At 55.0% G+C, this 18,391-nt stretch overlaps 1 protein-coding gene across 1 annotated transcript in view; it reads right to left on the bottom strand.

Annotated features, from left to right (window-relative positions):
* The window catches only part of PPL (periplakin), a 58,042-nt gene extending 53,898 nt beyond the window's left edge, over positions 1-4,144 (bottom strand). The window contains exon 1 of the mRNA XM_033235824.1: positions 3,902-4,144. Coding sequence (XP_033091715.1) covers positions 3,902-3,963 — 62 coding nt within the window. The 5' untranslated portion in view covers positions 3,964-4,144. The remainder of the gene's footprint in view (positions 1-3,901) is intronic.
* Positions 4,145-18,391: the final 14,247 nt, after the last annotated feature.

Below are 18,391 nucleotides of genomic sequence, written 5' to 3'. Positions count from 1 at the left end.
CCTCCCAGGTTCAAGGGATTCTCCTGCTTCAGCATCCTGAGTAGCTGGGATTACAGGCACCCACCACCATGCCCAGCTAATAAAACACTGTGTGCTTAACCACCAAGAGGCTCAGGGTACCCCCGGTGCCTCCCAGTAGAGCATGCTTCCCTTTTGCCAGCTCTCCCCTCAAAGCCTGGGGTCCTGCCTCCCACGGAGGAGCACTCCATCACGGCTGGGCCACTGTTGCAAGACCTGTGTAGGTGAGGCCAGGCTGCTGGGTGTTTACTGGGACCCAGGTCAGGGTGGAGGAGCAAGATTAATCCCATTCAACAGATTCACAAGCACTGAGAGTCAGGGAGGCTATGTTTCTTTTCAAATAGAGGCAGAATTCAGCCTGACTGCAGAGCTGGGTCTTGGCCACTCCATCCTACCCTGTTACAGGTCAGATGCCTCCTCTGGGAAGTCCTCCCTCACCTCCCAGCATCTGTGCTCTGACTGTAACAGCTCTCACTTCAGGCCAGTCACAAAGCATGCGAGTGGCCAGGCTGGAGACCTCATCTGTCTGGCTCTACGCTCCACTGCTCCTGCCTGGCCCCATCAGCCCGATGCTCACATAACCATACATGTACGGAAGCTTGACTCCATCTTCCTCTCTGATGTGACTGCCTGCGACTCAAGTGCAGGGAGGTTGTTAACGTCTCCTCCACGCCCACCTGCTAACCCCCAGCAACAGTGCCTATGGAATTATGCGGTACATAGCCTGTCCACCATGATATCAAGTTTAACCCTGGGTATACCACAGCCACCTTGCCCGCATTTGCTTAATAACTATAATCGTCATAGCTGCCATTACCTGAGGCCTCTTATTCTCAACTTTCCCCTGCATTATTTCATTTAATCCTCAGCCAACATCTCCAAGCAGGCACCGTGCTTATTCCCATCCCACGGGTGAGAAAACAGGCTCAGAGAACCCAAGCAGCTCCTCTGAGGTTGCACAGCCAGGGGGGTGGGAGCGGGTCTCCTCCAGGGCCTCTCTGTGAGGCTGGATGCATTCCTCGGTGACCTGCACCATCCAACCTGACTCTGTCACTAGCTCAGGTGTGAAGATCAGCTCTCACACCTGTCATTAGGAACCTGGGCAACGGGAGCAACGGGGTTCACACCCTGTCCCGGCCCTCCCCAGCTTCAGCTGCTAAAAGGTGGACAAACTGGAAGGGGTGGCTTTCTCGGTGAGGTGTTTCATTCACTCATCCACACTTTGTAGTCCAAAGGCCTGACTATCTTGGGTGTGAAACTCACAACTCGGGGCTCCTGAGTCCCCTGGGCCCAGAAAGGGGTGCTAACCCTCATCCGGGCACCTCCCGCGTGCTACAGCCCTGCTCCTCCCAGCAGCCCTGTGCATGAGACACTCAGTACCACCACCCGTGCTATGCAGAAAGGTAAAACAAGGCTTCCAGAGGCTCCAGGCTGGAGATGCCAGGATCAACAGTGAGATGTTCTGCTCCCAGTGCTGGAGCTCCTACCTGCCCCACCATGCCGAATCTCACCAGCAACCTTGTCCTCCCCCAAACAATGGAGCGGGCCCCTGGAAAACTTGGGGTGAAGGAATAACTTGGAGATCCACTTCCTGTGACCAGCAACCACAGCCTAGAGCCACAAGTCTGTCCCTTCCACCCCCAACCAAGACACGTGCTATGGGGTTAGCTGGGCATCAGGCAATGCTCAGGAGATGCATTTGAGAGAACTGGGTACAGGACTACCCCCACCCCACAATCTAGTCTAAGAACTAGTCCCCTCTAAGGGGAGGGGGTAGAGGGATGCACTGGGCTTGGAGACCACCCCGGGAGCCATCTGACACCTGCTCAGAGCTGTGGCTGTGCTCATTCTGTGCTGGGGTGGCAAGGCTCAGAGGAATGGTCTTTCACCCCATGCTGAGGAACAGAATCAGGAGGGCTTCCTGGAGAAAGAGATATCTAAATGGAGACCTGGGACCAATGGCTGTCAGTCTAGGACAGACGGTGGCTGCTTTGGGCCAGGGATACAGAGAGTGACGGGACCCCAAATCTTTGCCACCCCAGACCCTCTGCGTCCCTGCAGCTATAAAAGATGGGATGCCTTTCATCCTCACACTTCCAGGAAAGCCCGCACCCCTCCCAGCTTGTCTGGGTTCATTACAACCTTTTGTTAGGTCCAAGCTGGGGCCTTCAGGGATGGAAAGCTGCAGGAAGGAGGGAGGCTGGGGGGAGGCAGAGGGCGGGGCGAGGCCTGGCCCCACTCCTGGTGTGTGGGTGTCTGCATGTGTGAAAGACTGGATGGGCCTAGTCTCTGGGGTGGAGAGGACAGAACGGTTCACCACGGCTGGCACAGAGCATCCAATTGTGCAATGCCCCAGGGAACAGTGCAGGGACTGGACAGGCCCCTGGCTGGGTCCGAGTGCCAGCTGGATGCAGCCAGGGAAGAGCGGCACTCAGGCCCTGCCCAGTCTCTGGGGTTGTGAAAGATAGGGGAGGGGTGGGGGAAATCTCCGAAGGGGGGAAATGCCTCTGAGCTTGAAAGGGCCCAAATGGAGATATGGGTGGGTGGGATCACAGGGCAGGGGGGTTTCTGAAAGGGCTGGAAGGCCAGGGAATGGAGTGTCGCACTCCAGCATGCCAGGGCCCCGCCGCCTGCACCTGTCGGACTGGTCGGCCTAGGCCGGACTGCAGGCGTTGGGTGGGAGCCCTGGGCCCAGAAGCCTCTCTTTGCCTTCCTTTGGGGCCTACGAAGGGAGTGAGGAGCTGCTGGAGGGCACACTGAGGACTCCCAGTGAGAGCAGCTTGGGGGCAGAACTCCCAGCCAGGAGACCCATGCAATTTGCGGGCCCCTCACCTGTCTGAAGCCTCTTGTCCAAAAAGCTGGCAAAACGGTCCTTGCTAACCCAAAGCCCCCATTCTATTTTCAGAAGCGGGGGGATAAGGCAGGGGCTGGATTCCCACCCCCTCCATCAATCTCAGCATCTCCACCAGGCTCCCCCAAACAGGTTATTAAGTGAACACATTAGGCTTATCATAACGGACGTGGGCTGCTTCTCACTGCAAACACATCAAGACATGCCATTCCTCTCCCAAGCCGCCCTGGGAACCCGCGGCTCAGAGACACCGCCAGTTTCGGGGCTGGGGTGGGGGCAGGGAGCCACACCCCTGAGAAACCGAGCTTCGAAGAGGAGGCCCCGACGCCACCCAACCTCCGCTCAGAACCCAGAGGGTGGGGAGGTAAGGGAGGTGCCTGCCCCTGTGCCCCTCGACCCGACCCCGCACCCCCCAGGGCCTCTGAGCGCTGCTCTGGAGCGCAGGGTGGCAGGTGCCGGGAAGTGCAGCGGGGGGTGGCCCACCCCCTCGCCTCTCCGACGCCAGGAACACTTGAGCGGTCTCAGAGGCACTGGAGAGCACCCCTCCGACGCCAGCTCAATTTCTCTGCCTCAGGGCGCCCCCTGGACGGAGCTTCCTGGGTCGCCCACGGCGACCCCGCCTTGAGTGCCCGGTCCTCCAAAAACTCCGCCCCCGCATCCAGGTGGCTATTCCCGGTCCTGGGCGACCCCCTGCTCAAGAGCGACCCTGGGACACGGGGGTGCCCTGTACCCCCAGCTCAGCTGCCCATGCCCTAGGACCTCAAAGCAAAGCTCCCTGGGCTCCCGAAATCCCCGAAGTTCGCAATTAAGCTTCCCCTCGGGGGCCTCAGCCAGTCCCCTCCCACCCGGCGGTGCTTCCCAGCTTCAGGGTGGCCTCGGTCCCACGTTCCCGCGAGTCCCGCACTCCGGGTTCAGTTCCCTGTTCCTGGGCCCCCGTGACCCCCATTCCTACACTGCCCGGGCGGTCTTTCCGGTCCTGTTCGCCCACAGGCGCAAGAGCGTCCCGGAACGGAGCTGCGGGCGCCTCCTCACCTCCGGGTTTGCACAGTGGGGCTGTATTTGCCTTTGTTTCTCTTCCTGAAGAGTGAGTTCATGGTGACGCTCGGGGTGCGGGCGGTGGCGGCTGGCGGGCCGGGCACGCACCGAGGGGCGGGAGGGAGCGCAGGTGAGCGAGCGGCGGCGCGGGCAGCTCCTAGTGCTGCGCTGCAGCGGCGCCGGGTCCCTACTCGCGGGGGGCGGGGCACCCGACGGCCACTGGCTCTGCGGGCGGCTCCCCGAGAAGGTGGTGCTTACCTTCCCGAGGAGGGGCCACCGCGCGGGCGGGGCTTGGGCGCGGGGGTGGGGACACCGGGTCTTGGCCGGACACCGCCCACCCTCAGCCGGGGTACTCCGGAGGCCAGGCAGGCGCTGGGGCGCAAAGGCCGCCGGGGCGAGCGCTCGCAGCCCCACCCTCCCCGGGCCCGGCGCGCCTCTGGCAGAGGCGTTCACCTGGTTCTGCGCTACCGCGGAACTCGGCGCTCCTGGTGCTTTGGCAGACACCCAGCTGGGCCCCGCAAGACAGGTGCGGCAGAGACCCGCACGGGTTCCTGTGCCCCAGTAGCTAGCGAATTGCACTCAGATGGTGGCAATTGAGGGAAGGGGGCTGGACGGCGGAGGGCGCCGGCGTAAGTTCAAACCCTGCCACCCCCAGGTGGGCTGACACTCCTGGGCAAGACGTTTTACTGCTTCCAGCCACGGTTAACCTCTTTGTCAAACGGTGATAACCACCACCCCATCCGAAAGGCCTGTGGGGATGTCCCTGCAGGTAATGCACGCAGGCGCTGAGCGCAGTGCCCTGGCCCGAATCTGCTCTCTGCCTGCCATCTCGGGTGAACAAAAACTGCTTTGAAACCTCAATAACTCCAGGCCCTGACACGAGAAGAGTGCTTCATAACTGGTCATAAAAGCTGCTCGATTCCGGCTCAGAACAACGACGTTGCACAATTCTGTCAGCATGTCCTGGCTCAGACTGTGTGCCACTGGAGAAGGCTGCTCTTAGACAGAAACCCAATCTGACCTGAAGCCCGGATAGGGCCTCACAAGCAGGGAGGGTTCAGCGCCGCTGTGGAGGGTGGTGAGGGTCTGAGCCCAACTGGGAAGGAGGAGCCCAGGGGAGACCCCAGAAGGCAGCGAACAAGATACTATGTTATGGCCAAAAGGCTATTAGAGCTCAGATGGGGAGTGTTCAGGTCTGCAGGGAGGGGCCTCCAACCGGGGTCTGGAGTCCTGGGTTCAAATTCAGCTGTCTGAGTCTTCAGACCAGTCTCTTCCCCATTGTTTTGTATTTTTTTTTTTTTTTTTTTTGAGACGGAGTCTCGCTCTGTCGCCCAGGCTGGAGTGCAGTGGCCGGATCTCAGCTCACTGCAAGCTCCGCCTCCTGGGTTTACGCCATTCTCTCGCCTCAGCCTCCCGAGTAGCTGGGACTACAGGCGCCCGCCATCTCGCCCGGCTAATTTTTTGTATTTTTTTTAGTAGAGACGGGGTTTCACCGTGTTAGCCAGGATGGTCTCGATCTCCTGACCTCGTGATCCGCCCGTCTCGGCCTCCCAAAGTGCTGGGATTACAGGCTTGAGCCACCGCGCCCGGCCTGTTTTGTATTTAAAAACAAGAAGAATGGGCCAGGCACAGTGGCTCACAGCTATAATCCCAGCACTTTGGGAGGCCGAAGTGGGCGGATCATTTGAGGTCAGGAGTTCGAAACCAGCCTGGTCAACATAGTGAAACCCCGTCTCTACTAAAAATGCAGAAATTACAGGCGCATGGTACTGTAATCCCAGCTGCTTGGGAGGCTGAGGCAAGAGAATCACTTGAACCTGGGAGGTGAAAGTTGCATTGAGCCGAGATCATGCTACTGCACTCTGGCCTGGGCAACAGAGTAAGACCCTGTCTCAAAGTAAATAAAATAAAACAAAACAAAATAAAAAGTAGGAGGCTGATGGGGAATTCATTTCCAAGGGCTTTCCCTGCCCACAGCCCAGAGTGTCTAAGGACATCCAGTGTCTTTCAGGCTATCTCTGTTCCTGCCACAGAAGGACTGTGGTTTCCAAATATTACAGGAAACTAGGAAAACATTATTATTATTATTATTTTTGAGATAGGGTCTCTGTCACCCAGGCAGAAATGCAGTGGTGCCATCTTGGTTTACTGCAGCTCAACCTCCTGGGCTCAAGCGATCCTCCTGCCGCAGCCTCCTGAGGAGCTGGGACTACAGGCACATGCCACCACACCTGGCTAATTTTTTTAAATTTTTGTAGAGGTGGAGTTTCACCATGTTGCCCAAGCTGGTCTTGAACTCCTGAGCTCAAGTGATCTGCCCGCCTACAGCCTCCTGAAGTCCTGGGACTACAGATATGAGTCACTGCGCCCAGCCAACCTTATGGTTAATGGGGCTTCTATGGGTGGGCTTAACCCATTTATGCCTGAGGTTGCAATTCTTTGAATTGATAAATCAGACCTTGGCGATGACCTTGAGCAGTAGGAGATAAATAACTCCCATAGGCGTAGCGTTCCAATAATGGAACACTAGGCATAAATGGTCAGGGGTGTATTCCTCCTAAAGTTGTGCCTGCCTGCCTGCCTGCCTGCCTGCCTGCCTTCCTTCCTTCCTTCCTTCCTTCCTTCCTTCCTCTCTCTTTCCCTTCTTGCTTTCTTTCTTCTTTCTTCTTTGAGACTCAGTTGCCTAGGCTGGAGTGCATTGGCACAATCATAGCTCCCTGCAACCTTGACTTTTGGGGCTCAAGCAATCCTCCCACCTCAGCTTGCTAAGTAGCTGGATCCACAGGTGTCCACCACCACACCTGGCTAATTTTTAAAACTTTTATATTTATGTATGTTTTTGTAGAGATAGGGTCTTGCTGTGTTCCCCAAGCTGGTCTTGAATTCCTGGGCTCAAGCGATCCTCCCACCTTGGCCTCCCAAAGTGCTGGGATTTCAGGTGTGAGCCACTGCACCCAGCCCTAAAGTTGCTTTCAAAATCTGTGTGTCCAAATGTGCATTTTTCTGGGGGAGGGTGTATTGCTCAGTGGAGCCATTTACTCATTCAACAGATGTTTCCCATCACTCTCACAGCCTCAGTGTGCCTGGCTCTGCTTGTTGTACACGGGTGAGAAAAGGGAAAAGAACAAGAAACACAAAAGGGCCTTTCTCTTTGGGAGCTTTCAGGTCCTGGGGCAGGGGACACATATTAAAAATGTTAACTTGGTCGAGCACAATGGCTCACTCCTGTAATCCAAGCACTTTGGGAGGCTGAGGTGGGCGGATCACCTGAAGTCACGAGTTGAAGACCAGCCTCACCAACATGGTGAAACCCCATCTCTACTAAAAATAGAAAATTAGCTGGGTGTGGTGGCATGTGCCTGTAGTCCCAGCTACTTGGGAAACTGAGGCAGGAGAATCTCTTGAAACCAGGAAGCAGAGGTTGCAGTGAGCTGAGATCATGCCACTGCACTCCAGTCTGGGCGACAGAGTTAGACTTCATCTCAAAAAAAAAAAGTTAACTTTTCTTTTTCTTTCTTTCTTTCTTTTTTTTTTTTTTTTGAGATAGGTTCTTGCTGTGTTGCTCCTGCTGGAGTGCAGTGGCATGATCATGGCTCACTGCAGCCCTCCTTGACCTCCCAGCTGAAGCCATCGTCTCTACTCAGCCTCCCTCTCAAGTAGCTGGGACCACAGGTGTGCACCACCATGCCTGGCTAATTTTTAAATAATTTATTTATTTATTATTATTATTATTTTTGACAGAGTCTTGCCCTTGTCGCCCAGGCTGGAGTGCAATGGCACGCTCTCAGCTCACTGCAACCTCCACCTCCTGGGTTCAAGCAATTCTCCTGCCTCAACCTTCCAAGTAGCTGGGACTACAGGCTCCCGCCACCACGTGAGGCTAATTTTTGTATTTTTAGTAAAGACGGAGTTTTGCCATGTTGGTCAAGCTGGTCTCGAACTCCTGACCTTGTGATCCTCCTGCCCCAGCCTCCCAAAGTGCAGGGATTACAGGTGTGAGCCACTGTGCCTGGCCTTTTTCCTCCTCTTCTTCTTCTTCTTCTTCTTCTTCTTCTTCTTCTTCTTCTTCTTCTTCTTCTTCTTCCTCCTCCTCCTCCTCCTCCTTCTTCTTCTTCTTCCTCTCCTTCTCCTTCTCCTCCCCCTCCTCCTCCTCCTCCTCCTCCTTCTTCTTTCTTCTTCTTTTTTTTAGAAGGAGTCTAGCTCTGTCACCAGGATGGAGTGCAGTAGCGCGATCTCCACTCACTGCAACCTCCGACTCCCTGGTTCAAGGGATTCTCCTGCTTCAGCCTCCCGAGTAGCTGTGACCACAGGCATGTGCCACCACACCCAGCTAATTTTTGTATTTTTAGTAGAGACAGCTTGAACTCCTGACCTCAAGTGATCCGCCTGCCTTGGCCTCCCAAAGTGCTGGGATTACAGGCGTGAGTCACTGTGCCTGGCCACCTGGCTAATTTTTAGAATTTTTTGTAGAGATGGGCTCTTATTATGTTGCCCAGGCTGGTCTTGAACTCCTACAGGCTCAAGCAATCCACCTGCATCGACCTCCCAAAGTGCTGGGATTGCAGGCCTCAGTCACCGCGCCCGGCCAAATTGTGAACTTTTTGAAGGGGTCTGGGGACATATGGGGGAGAAAGACCCTGGGAGAGGCGGTGGTTCTAACATTGTTGCATCTTAGAATCTCTGGGGAGTTTGTAAAAGGCATTCTGGGGCCTTGGGACCCTTGACGTCCTGATTGGGGGGGTCTGAAGAGGGAGGTGCCCAGGAATCTGAACTCTGGACTAGCTTCCCTGGTGATCTGAGACCTTAGTGTGTGCAGTCCCCCAGCTGCTCAGGCAGACAGCCCTGAACAGAGCTACCCACCAAACCCAATCCTTCCCTAGCTTGGTAATGCCTGGCTCAGTTTCAGATGCTGCCCCCAGGTGGGCATTCCTCATTGGCAGGTAAGGGCGCGACAGTGCCCTCCCTCGTCCAAAAGTGACTTCCTTGCCTAGATCTCAGGGCCCTGAAGGGACGTGCCCTCCAACCAGTTGATATTGGGCGCAGGTGTTAGAGAGGAGCGGGGGTTTCAGAACACAGCTGTGCGGGGAGTCACCTGGGACCCACAGAAGCCTGAACTCAACACGGAGCTGGCTCGCCACACAGACCACTTCCCCACACTCCAAGAGGGGTTCCTGGGGAACTTGTCGGTTCTTGCTGTTGTCCCCTGCTCTGCCTCTGCCTGGACACCCTCTCCTTTCTCCTTCCCCATACCTTTCCCCACAGGTGGGCTCTTACTCCAGGCTCAGCATAACTTGAGGATGGTCACTGCAACAGTGTTGCTGACATTGTGCTAAGTGTGCATCCTGGGATGCTTTTGGCAACACTGTTGCTAATGGAGAAGCTCTGTAAGGAAACTGCTGCCCATTTGGAGGGGGTTGGTCAGGTAACCAGGGCTGCCTACACTGGGGAGACCCTGCAGCTGGAAAAGGGGCAGATGTGCAGAACATATGTAGACTACACACAGAGTCGAGTGCCAGATGCAAAGTGCAAAATAAAGAGGGAAAGAGAAAGTATGTGGTGTGTAATATGCTTGCCTATGCACAGAAAACTTCTGGAAGGATGCATGAGAAACTGTTAGCGGAACCTCCCCAAAGAGGACAAGAAAGAAGTTTGAATTTTCTTTTCTTTTTGAGATAGAGTTTCGCTCTTGTTGCTCAGGCTGGAGTGCAGTGGCGCAATCTCGGCTCACTGCAACCTCCACCTTCCAGCGATTCTCCTACCTCAGCCTCCCAAATAGCTGGAATTATAGGTGTGTGCCACCAGGCCCAGCTAGTTTTGTATTTTTAGTAGATACAGGGTTTCACCATGTTGGTCAGGCTGGTTTTGAACTCCTGACCTCAAGTGATCCACTGCCTTGGCCTCCAGGCGTGAGCCACTGCACCTGGCCATTTTTTTTTTTTTTTTGATGGACAGAGTCTGGCTCTGTCACCCAGGCTAGAGTGCAGTGGCACGAACTCGCCTCACTGCAACCTCCACCTCCTGGATTCAAGTGATTCTCCTGTCTCTGCCTCTCTGCCTCCCGAGTAGCTGGGACCACAGGTGCGTGAAATTTTTGTGTGTTTTGTAGAGATGTAGATATCCGGCTAATTTTTGTGTTTTGCAGAGATGTTGTTTTGCCATGTTGGCCAGGCTGGTCTCTAACTCCTGACCTCAAGCAATCTGCCCGCCTTGACTTCCCAAAGTGCTGAGATTACAGGCGTGAGCCACCGCGCCCGGCCCAGATCTGAGTTTGAATCCCCCCGACTCAGTCCCTTTCAGTTGTGTAAACATGGGCAAATCATTTTGCCTCTGTGGGCCTCGGTTTTCCTCATCTGGAAAGTGGGTGCAAGCCTAGCATCAACTTCACAGCGTGAAAGTCTGTGTGCTAAACACTCAGTATGTCCCCTGGCAGTTAGGGAGGCGCTAATGAAGGGGAGGGGATTCTATCTGTAGCTGGAGACTGTATGTTTGTGGGACTGAGGGGCACAAGTGATTACAGGAACTCCAAACAGTGTCAAAACTCTGGGCTTCTCCAACGTGCCAAATCTCCTTTCGCTACAGCTCCTAGGAAGGTAAGAGTAGGTTTGTGGGAGGGAACCAGATTAGGGTTGTAGGCCGACAGGCTTGTAGCTCAGCTGCTGAATAATTTTTAAATTTTTTGTAAAGATGAGGTCTTGTGGTTGCCCAGGCTGGTTGAGAACTCCTGGGCTCAAGTGATCCTCCCACCTTGGCCTTCCGAAGTGCTGGGATTACAGGCGCCAGCCACGGTGTCTGGCCTCTCTTGTCTTACTTTTCAGGGAAGGAAATGGGCCCTGAGAAGCACAGGGCCCATTTGGGCTGGTAGCTGGGTCAGCCTGCTCCCGGCCTGAGCTCTTGGACCCCTGCCTGCCTCCACTCTTCGGAGTTCTAATTCCTGGGCTTGGGCTCGGGGCAGCTGGGCTGGTCTCCCGCTGACTCAGCTGAGCCTGGCCCAGGAGTGGCGGATAGAATTAGCAGATTTAGGGAGGAATTTGAGTGGCACTTCACCATCCCTCCGCTCTCCATTCTCTAGGAACTGGGCTAGGAGCTGGTGTGGCTGTGTATGTGTGCACGTGTGTACACACGTGTGCACGCCACACGTTTGTGGGCAGGCCGGATAGGGTGGGAGATCCGTTCTCACCCCGTGCATCCTCCTCTGGGCAGATGGGATTTGTTTGGATCCGCGAAGTCCTCTCCTGCCAAGTGACTCATCCCCTCTGCTGCCGTGGGTGGAGGGCCAGCCTGCCGGGGTGGGGGAAGCTGTTTGCGTTCCTCGAGTTTGCTCGCGCCTTCAGAGCCATTGGTTCCCTGGCAACCAGGCCACCCTCTGCGACCCTGAAATCTGTGTTCCTGCAGCCAGACCAAGTAGCCAGCTCATGGGAGGCCACCAACTTTGGAAGGGTTCCTCACACCCGCGCTCCTTGTTTGCCATCACTGCTGCCCCAGCAGCTGGAGAGGTATTTGGGGTATTCACCTGTGAACCAGTTTGAAACAAGAAGGGCAGCATTCCCCCAGCCCGGGACAGACAGAGGGACATGCGGGATGCATCCCGAGCCTTCTCCCAGGGTGGAGGCTGGGGTCCTCCTCTCCTTGACAGACATTCTCCCATCTGCAGCTGTATGCACCCCCACTTGGGGTGCATTTACAAATGCAGATTCCAGGGTCCCTCCCTGGAAGAGAATATGGTTGGGTGAGTCTTGGCAGGGCCCAGAAATCTGCGTTTATTTATTTATTAATTATAGAGATGAGGTCTCACTGTTACCCAGGTTGGTCTTGAATGTTTGAGCTCAAGCCATCCTCTTGCCTCAGCCTCCCAAACTGCTGGGATTACAGGCATGAGCCACCAAGGAATCTGCATTTTTTTTTTTTTTTTTTTTGAAACAGAGCCTTACTCTGTTGCCTAAGCTGGAGTGCAGCGGTGCAATATCGGCTCACTGCAACCTCCCCCTCCCAGGCTCAAACAGTTCTCCTGCCTTAGCCTCCCGAGTAACTGAGATTACAGGCACCCACCACCACATCTGGCTAATTTTTGTATTTTAAGTAGAGAAGAGGTTTCACACTGTTGGCCAGGCTGGTCTCAAACTCCTGACCTCCAATGATCCACCAGCCTCAGCCTCCCAAAGTGCTGGGATTATAGGCATGAGCCACCGTGCCCAGCCAGGAATCTGCATTTTAACAAACACCTACTCTGTGGAATTCTGAGACAGGTGGGTTTGGGGCCACCCTGAGAAACGCAGCTGTGAACAGAGACAGATGTTGCAGCAGCTCCTGCCCTGGTGTGCCCACAGCCAGGAGACACTTACAGGCAGATGCAGCGGCAGCTCCAGCCCTTGTCTGCCCACATCCCGGGAGACACAAGCTTCAGCCTGAAGCCAACCTGGGTTTGAAACGTGGCTGCACCTCACACCTCAGCCGTGTGACCTTGGGCAGGTGGCTCTCTTAACCTCTCTGGACCTCAGTTTCCCCATCTGTAAAATCAGGAAGAGCAGCAGGCAGGGATGTGTGCACAGCCACTGGAATGAAGGCCCTGCTCCTGTCCGCACTCTGAGGGGACAGGAGGGTGCTGGCCCAGCTTCACCCCTGTTTTGTAACATGTGTTTACTTTTCTTACGGGACAATTCAAGGGATGGAAAATTGTGCTGGCCCTCCAGCCCACACGGACTGACTCACACTCAGCTCTGGGCTGGGGGCCCTGTGAGCTCCCCACAGTCTCCCTGGGGCCAAAGGGGAGGCCAGGCCCTGGCAGCCGGAGCAGGAGAGGGTCCACGGTGAGTCACGCTCTGCCTGCTCCTGAGTCATCCCCTGAGAATGTGCCTCAGGCCCCTACCCGCCCGGGCCCCCTGGCAGAATGCCACTTCCCCCTGCCTGCCAGGCAGCCCTGCCCTCCTGCCAGCCCAGGGAGCCGCTGCTCTGACAACTGCCCTCCTGGCTGTCTCCTGGATGCACCTGTACAGCCCTGTGTGTTATCAAAATATTGAAATAGCTCCCGAGCGGTAAATAGTGGTTGCTCAGAGCCCCCAGCTGTGCTGGTTTTCCCCCTCCCCAGCCACTGAGGGGTTAACCGTGGGCTCAGCAAAGGGTTCTTGGAGTCTGCCCCACCCAAGGCTGGGGTCCACTGTGACTATGACCAACCCATCAGCCCATCTTGCAGATCCAGGTTTTTGGGGTTTCAGACACCTCATCTTGAACCCTGGGCCACATTCCTTTTTCTTTTTATGTTTGAGACAGGGTCTTGCTCTGTCACCCAGGCTGAAGTGCAGTGGCATGATCACAGCTCACTGTAGCCTCAAACTCCTGGGCTCAAGCAATCCTCCCATCTCAGCCTCCTGAGTTACTAGGACCACAGGGGCACCACCACACCTGGCTAATTTTAAAAACATTTTTGTAGAATTGGGGTCTCGCTATGTTGTCCAGGCTGGTCTCAAACTCCTAGGCTCAAGTGATCCTCCTGCCTCTGCCACCAAAAGTACTGGGATTATAGGCATGAGTCACCGCCCCCAGCCCCTGGGGCAGTTTCTGACAACCTGCTACACATCTTGGACACCACTTGTCAAGCCTGGCCCTAGGCCTCTCAGGGGTGTGGACATTAAGTGAGGAAGTCACACTGTCAGGGCAGAGAGAGGGGCTGGGTGGGGCTGGACAGGCTCTGCCGGCTCAGGATCCCAGCAGAACAGGCTGCCCAACCCAGCCCCAAAACTCCCATCCTCTGTCCAACGCCCAAGACTGCTTCCTCCCTGCTCCACCTCACCTCACGCTGCCCAGACTGGTGGGGCTGCATTTTTGTCAGGTGTGATGGGGGACAGCCCAGGTCAGGAGGTCAGGGCCCCTTTTCCTCCCAAGCCAGGATGACTCAGTGATGGACAGATCGGGCCACAAGGGGCAGAACACAAAGCCAACTTAGGATTTAGCTCAAAGCCAACCTGGGTTTGAACCTTGGCTCTGCCATGCGCCCAGCTGCATGACTGTGGGTTAGTGGCTTAACTTCTCTGTAGCATGGGGAAGAGCCAGTGAGTTGAGGTGTCAAATCTCAACTGATCTATTTCCTAGCTGTGTGACCCTCGGCAAATGTCTTCACCTCTCTCAACCTCCGTTTCCCCATCTGCAAAATGGGGACACTCTCACGCCTGCTCTATAGGGTCCTGAAAAGTCTCAATAAAGGAAGACATGGAATCATGGCAAATAATAACTTTTGTTGGGCATTTACTATAATCAGGCCACATGCCAAATACCAGGCTTGGAGGCTGGCACTTTTTCTTCCAGCTTCATTGAGATGTGATGAATATGCAAGAAAGGGCACATTTTTAAAAATTTTAGACTGGGCACGGGGGCTCACGCCTGTAATCCCAGCACTTTGGGAGGCTGAAGCGAGTGGATCACCTGAGGTCAGGAGTTTGAGACCAGCTTGGTCAACATGGCAAAACCCTGTGTCTACTAAAAATACAAAAATCAGCCAGGCGTGGTGGCAGGTGCCTGTAATCCCAGCTACTCGGGAGGCTGAGGCAGGAGAATCACTTGAACTCGGGAGGTGGAGGTTGCAGTGAGCCGAGATTGTACCGCTGCACTCCAGCCTGGGCTACAGAGTGGGTGTTCAGTGTCATTGTTGAATGAATAAATGAATGAGTGGGAGGACCAGTGCACTATTGTGATCCCGGGGAAGGTCCCCTTAGGGGACGACCAGGAAAGCTTTAGTAGATCCTAAGTTAAAACTATGATGGAAGAGAAGGGGTTCATTGGTTTGTTCAACCATCCATCCATCCATCCCTCCCTCCCTCCATCTCTCCATCCCTCCATTCCTCCCTCTGTCCCTCCCTTCCTCCATCCATCCCTCCATTTCTCCATCCACCCATCCATCTATCCATCTCTTTTTTTTTTTTTTTTTTTTGAGACGGAGTCTCGCTTTGTCGCCCAGACTGGAGTGCAGTGGCCGGATCGCAGCTCACTGCAAGCTCCGCCTCCCGGGTTTACACCATTCTCCTGCCTCAGCCTCCGGAGTAGCTGGGACTACAGGCGCCCGCCACCTCGCCCGGCTAAATTTTTTTTTTTTTTTTGTATTTTTAGTAGAGACGGGGTTTCACTGTGTTAGCCAGGATGGTCTCGATCTCCTGACCTCGTGATCTGCCCGTCTCGGCCTCCCAAAGTGCTGGGATTACAGGCTTGAGCCACCGCGCCCGGCCCCATCTCTCTTTTTTTTTTTTTTTGAGATGGAGTCTCGCTCTGTCGCCCAGGCTGGAGTGCAGTGGCCAGATCTCAGCTCACTGCAAGCTCCGCCTCCCGGGTTCACGCCATTTTCCTGCCTCAGCCTCCCGAGTAGCTGGGACTACAGGTGCCCACCAACACGCCCAGCTAATTTTATTTTTTTGTATTTCTAGTAGAGACGGGGTTTTACCGTGTTAGCCAGGATGGTCTCGATCTCCTGACCTTGTGATCCACCCACCTCGGCCTCCCAAAGTGCTGGGATTACAGGCTTGAGCCACCACGCCCAGCCCCATCTATCCATCTCTTCATCCTTCCATTCCTCCCTCCCTTTCTCCATCCATCCATTCATCTGTCCATCCATCCATCCATCCATCCATCCCTTCATTTGTCAAATATTTATTGAGCACTTACTAAGTGACAAGTCCTGTTCTAGGCACTTAGGATTCAAGATCAATTACAATAGACTCAGGTTCCTGCCCTCAGAGCTTGCTGTGGGAGGCAGGAGTGGGGATGGACAAACAATGTAAGTTTGAGGCCCCTTGGGGGGATCATGGCGCCTCTTCTGTGTGCCCCAGGAGACAAAGTCTGCAGTTGGCACAGAGCCACCATCAGGTTAAGGGCCCAGGGACACTATGAGGAAAGCAGCCAGACTCCAGTCTGAGGGTGGTTGAGGACCCAGTGAGGAAGGGGAGGTCCTGGCTTGCAGGGCGCCAGGTTCCCTCATCATGTTATCTGCATGGCTGACATTTCCCAGGAGCCAGGCTCCTCCCCGACCCCAGTGGAGGATCTCGACCTATTGCCCCCACAATACCTCCCACAAGTCACTCTTGCATTTATTGAGCACCTACTGTGTACCGGCTCTGGGGATATAGTAGCAAACATGATACAGCCCCCATGTCCTGGGGGCCCCCTATCTTGGAAGGGAGGAGGGACACAAAACCAAACAGATAACCACATTTTTTACAAATGAAATAACCTACGTGCCCATCAGTGTGGGAAGTGGTGGTAAATTACAAAACTGCCCTAGTCTGGGAGGAATTCGGGGAGGCCTGTGGGCCTCACAGGGAAGCCGAGGGTGTAGTGAGTGGAAAAAGGAAGCTGCCTGCTATTAGGTGTCGTGTTTTGTCATTTGTGCTTTAGAGCGGAGCTGCCCTGTGTCTCCGTGAGCTCATCCTCCACCTGCCTGCCTGCCTGGCTCTGCCTCCACCCTTTGTTCACGCTCTCTGCTGAGCTCAAACATTCCTGCTGGGCCCGGACAGCCAAGCCCCCATCAGGTGCCTCCCAGGCCATTCTCTAATCACAAGCTCAGGCTTAATCCCACACAGGCCCAGGACTCCACTGTGGGCAAATTACCCCTCCTTTCAGCCCTGGAGTCCCTGATCTGCCCCTGCCCAGACCATCCTGTCCCCACCCCCCAGCCAAAGGGCCACCCTCCACTGGTTGGCGGTGGGGAGACCTCAGTGTAGCCTTGTCTAATAAAACTGCCTGTGACAATGGAAATATTCTTATACAAGGAGGTGACAAGCCACGTGTGGCTACTGAGCACGTGAAATGTGACTAGTGCAACTGAGGAATTGAATTGCTAATTTTTTAAAATTCATTTTAATCCATTAATTAATTTTTTATAGAGATGAGGGGTTTTCACTATGTTGCCCAGGCTGGTCTTGAACTCCCGAGCTCAAGCCATCCTCCCGACTAAGCCTCCCAAAGTGCTGGGATGACAGTTGCCTGCCGCCATGCCCCGCCTGAATTGTCTATTTTATTGTTTATGTGTTTTGTTAATTATGTAAATATAGAACATATTCATATTTACAGAATTTAATTAGTGCAAACTTAAGTAGTCACGTGTGTTTGGTGCTGTCACGGGCTCCACCTGGGCCCAGGCACGGGGAAGAGGACAGCCCGGGTCCCTGGTCCTCTTCTAGGCAGGGGCAGCCTAGCGGGGCTGGGTGGGCGGCTGGAGCCTCAGGCACTGAGCTGGGGGGTCCCTAGAGTCGCTCTGTTGATGGGGCTGAGCTTTGGGCGCTGGTGCCTGTGGCCCCTCCCCAGCGGCCAGTCCCTGGTTTTGACCCCTGCTTGCTGGGCAGAGTCACACACTGAGAGGTCCTGAAGACCTGAGCTGACCTTCAGGTGGGACTGTCCGGCTCCAGTGACAAGAGGTCTTTGTCCCCAGGTTCCTCTGTCTGTATCCACTCCACAGATGGGCCCTCTGGGAACAGCTTCCCCTTCCTGGTTCTCCTGGGCGCTCCCTTTCCATTCCTGCAGCATCCACCTGGGCAAGAGATCTAGAATCTCATCCCCCTCACCTCCAGATTCCCGAGGTCACTTTGTTGGCCTCCCTCCTCCTCCTGGCTCCTCCTCCGTGTTCTCTGCACCCTTCCCCCTCCTCCACCGTGGTCCACTACAATCTATTCCCAACACAGGAACCAGAGGGCTAAAGTGAAGTCAGCAGACTCCCCTGTCCCACACCTCCCAGGCACTCTGAGTACCTCAGCATCAGAGCCAGACAACCCATGAGACCCCCTCCCTCAGGCTCCCCTTTGAGTCTGCTTTCCTCCCCGCCACCTCCCTCCCACTCACTCTGCACCCGACACACTGACAGCCTCCCCGTTCCTCAAACACGCCAATTATGCTCCTGCCTCAGGGCCTTTGCACTGGCTGTCCCCTGGGCCCCAGTCTCTGCGTGGACCCCTTGCTCTTCTTCTAAGCCTTTGTGCCATGTCACCTTCTCAGCGCTGCCCACCTGGTCCCTACATTGTAATCCACCCTGCACTTCCCACCCTCTTTCCCTGCCCGCCATTCATGGCACTCAGTGCAATCTAACCCACAACAGATGTCAGTCATGGATACAAAAAAATAAGCCAGGGGTGGTGGTGTGCACCTGTAATCCCAGCTACGCGGGAGGCTGAGGCAGGAGAATCACTTGAACATGGGAGGTGGAGGTTGCACTGAGCCGAGATCACGATGCTGCACTCCAGCCTGGGTGACAGACTGGGACTGTGCCAAAAAAAAAAAAAAGAAGAAGAAAAGGGAGTGAAGGTCTGACACGCGCTACAGCGTGGTTGACTCTGAACACATTAGGCTCAGTAAGAAAAGCCAGATACAAAAGGGCACAAATTATACGGTCCTGCCTGTGAAATGTTCAGAGGTGAATTTGTAGAGAGGCAAAGGAGACTGTGGCTGCGGGGGAGTGGGGAGTGGGGAGTGACTGCCAAGGGGCACAGGAGATGAAGTGCCCTCAAATTGGCCATGGTG

This window comes from Trachypithecus francoisi, unplaced genomic scaffold (assembly GCF_009764315.1).
Source record: "Trachypithecus francoisi isolate TF-2019V2 unplaced genomic scaffold, Tfra_2.0 Lachesis_group15, whole genome shotgun sequence".
Lineage (NCBI taxonomy): Eukaryota > Metazoa > Chordata > Mammalia > Primates > Cercopithecidae > Trachypithecus > Trachypithecus francoisi.
This window is presented reverse-complemented; position numbering and strand designations above follow the sequence as displayed.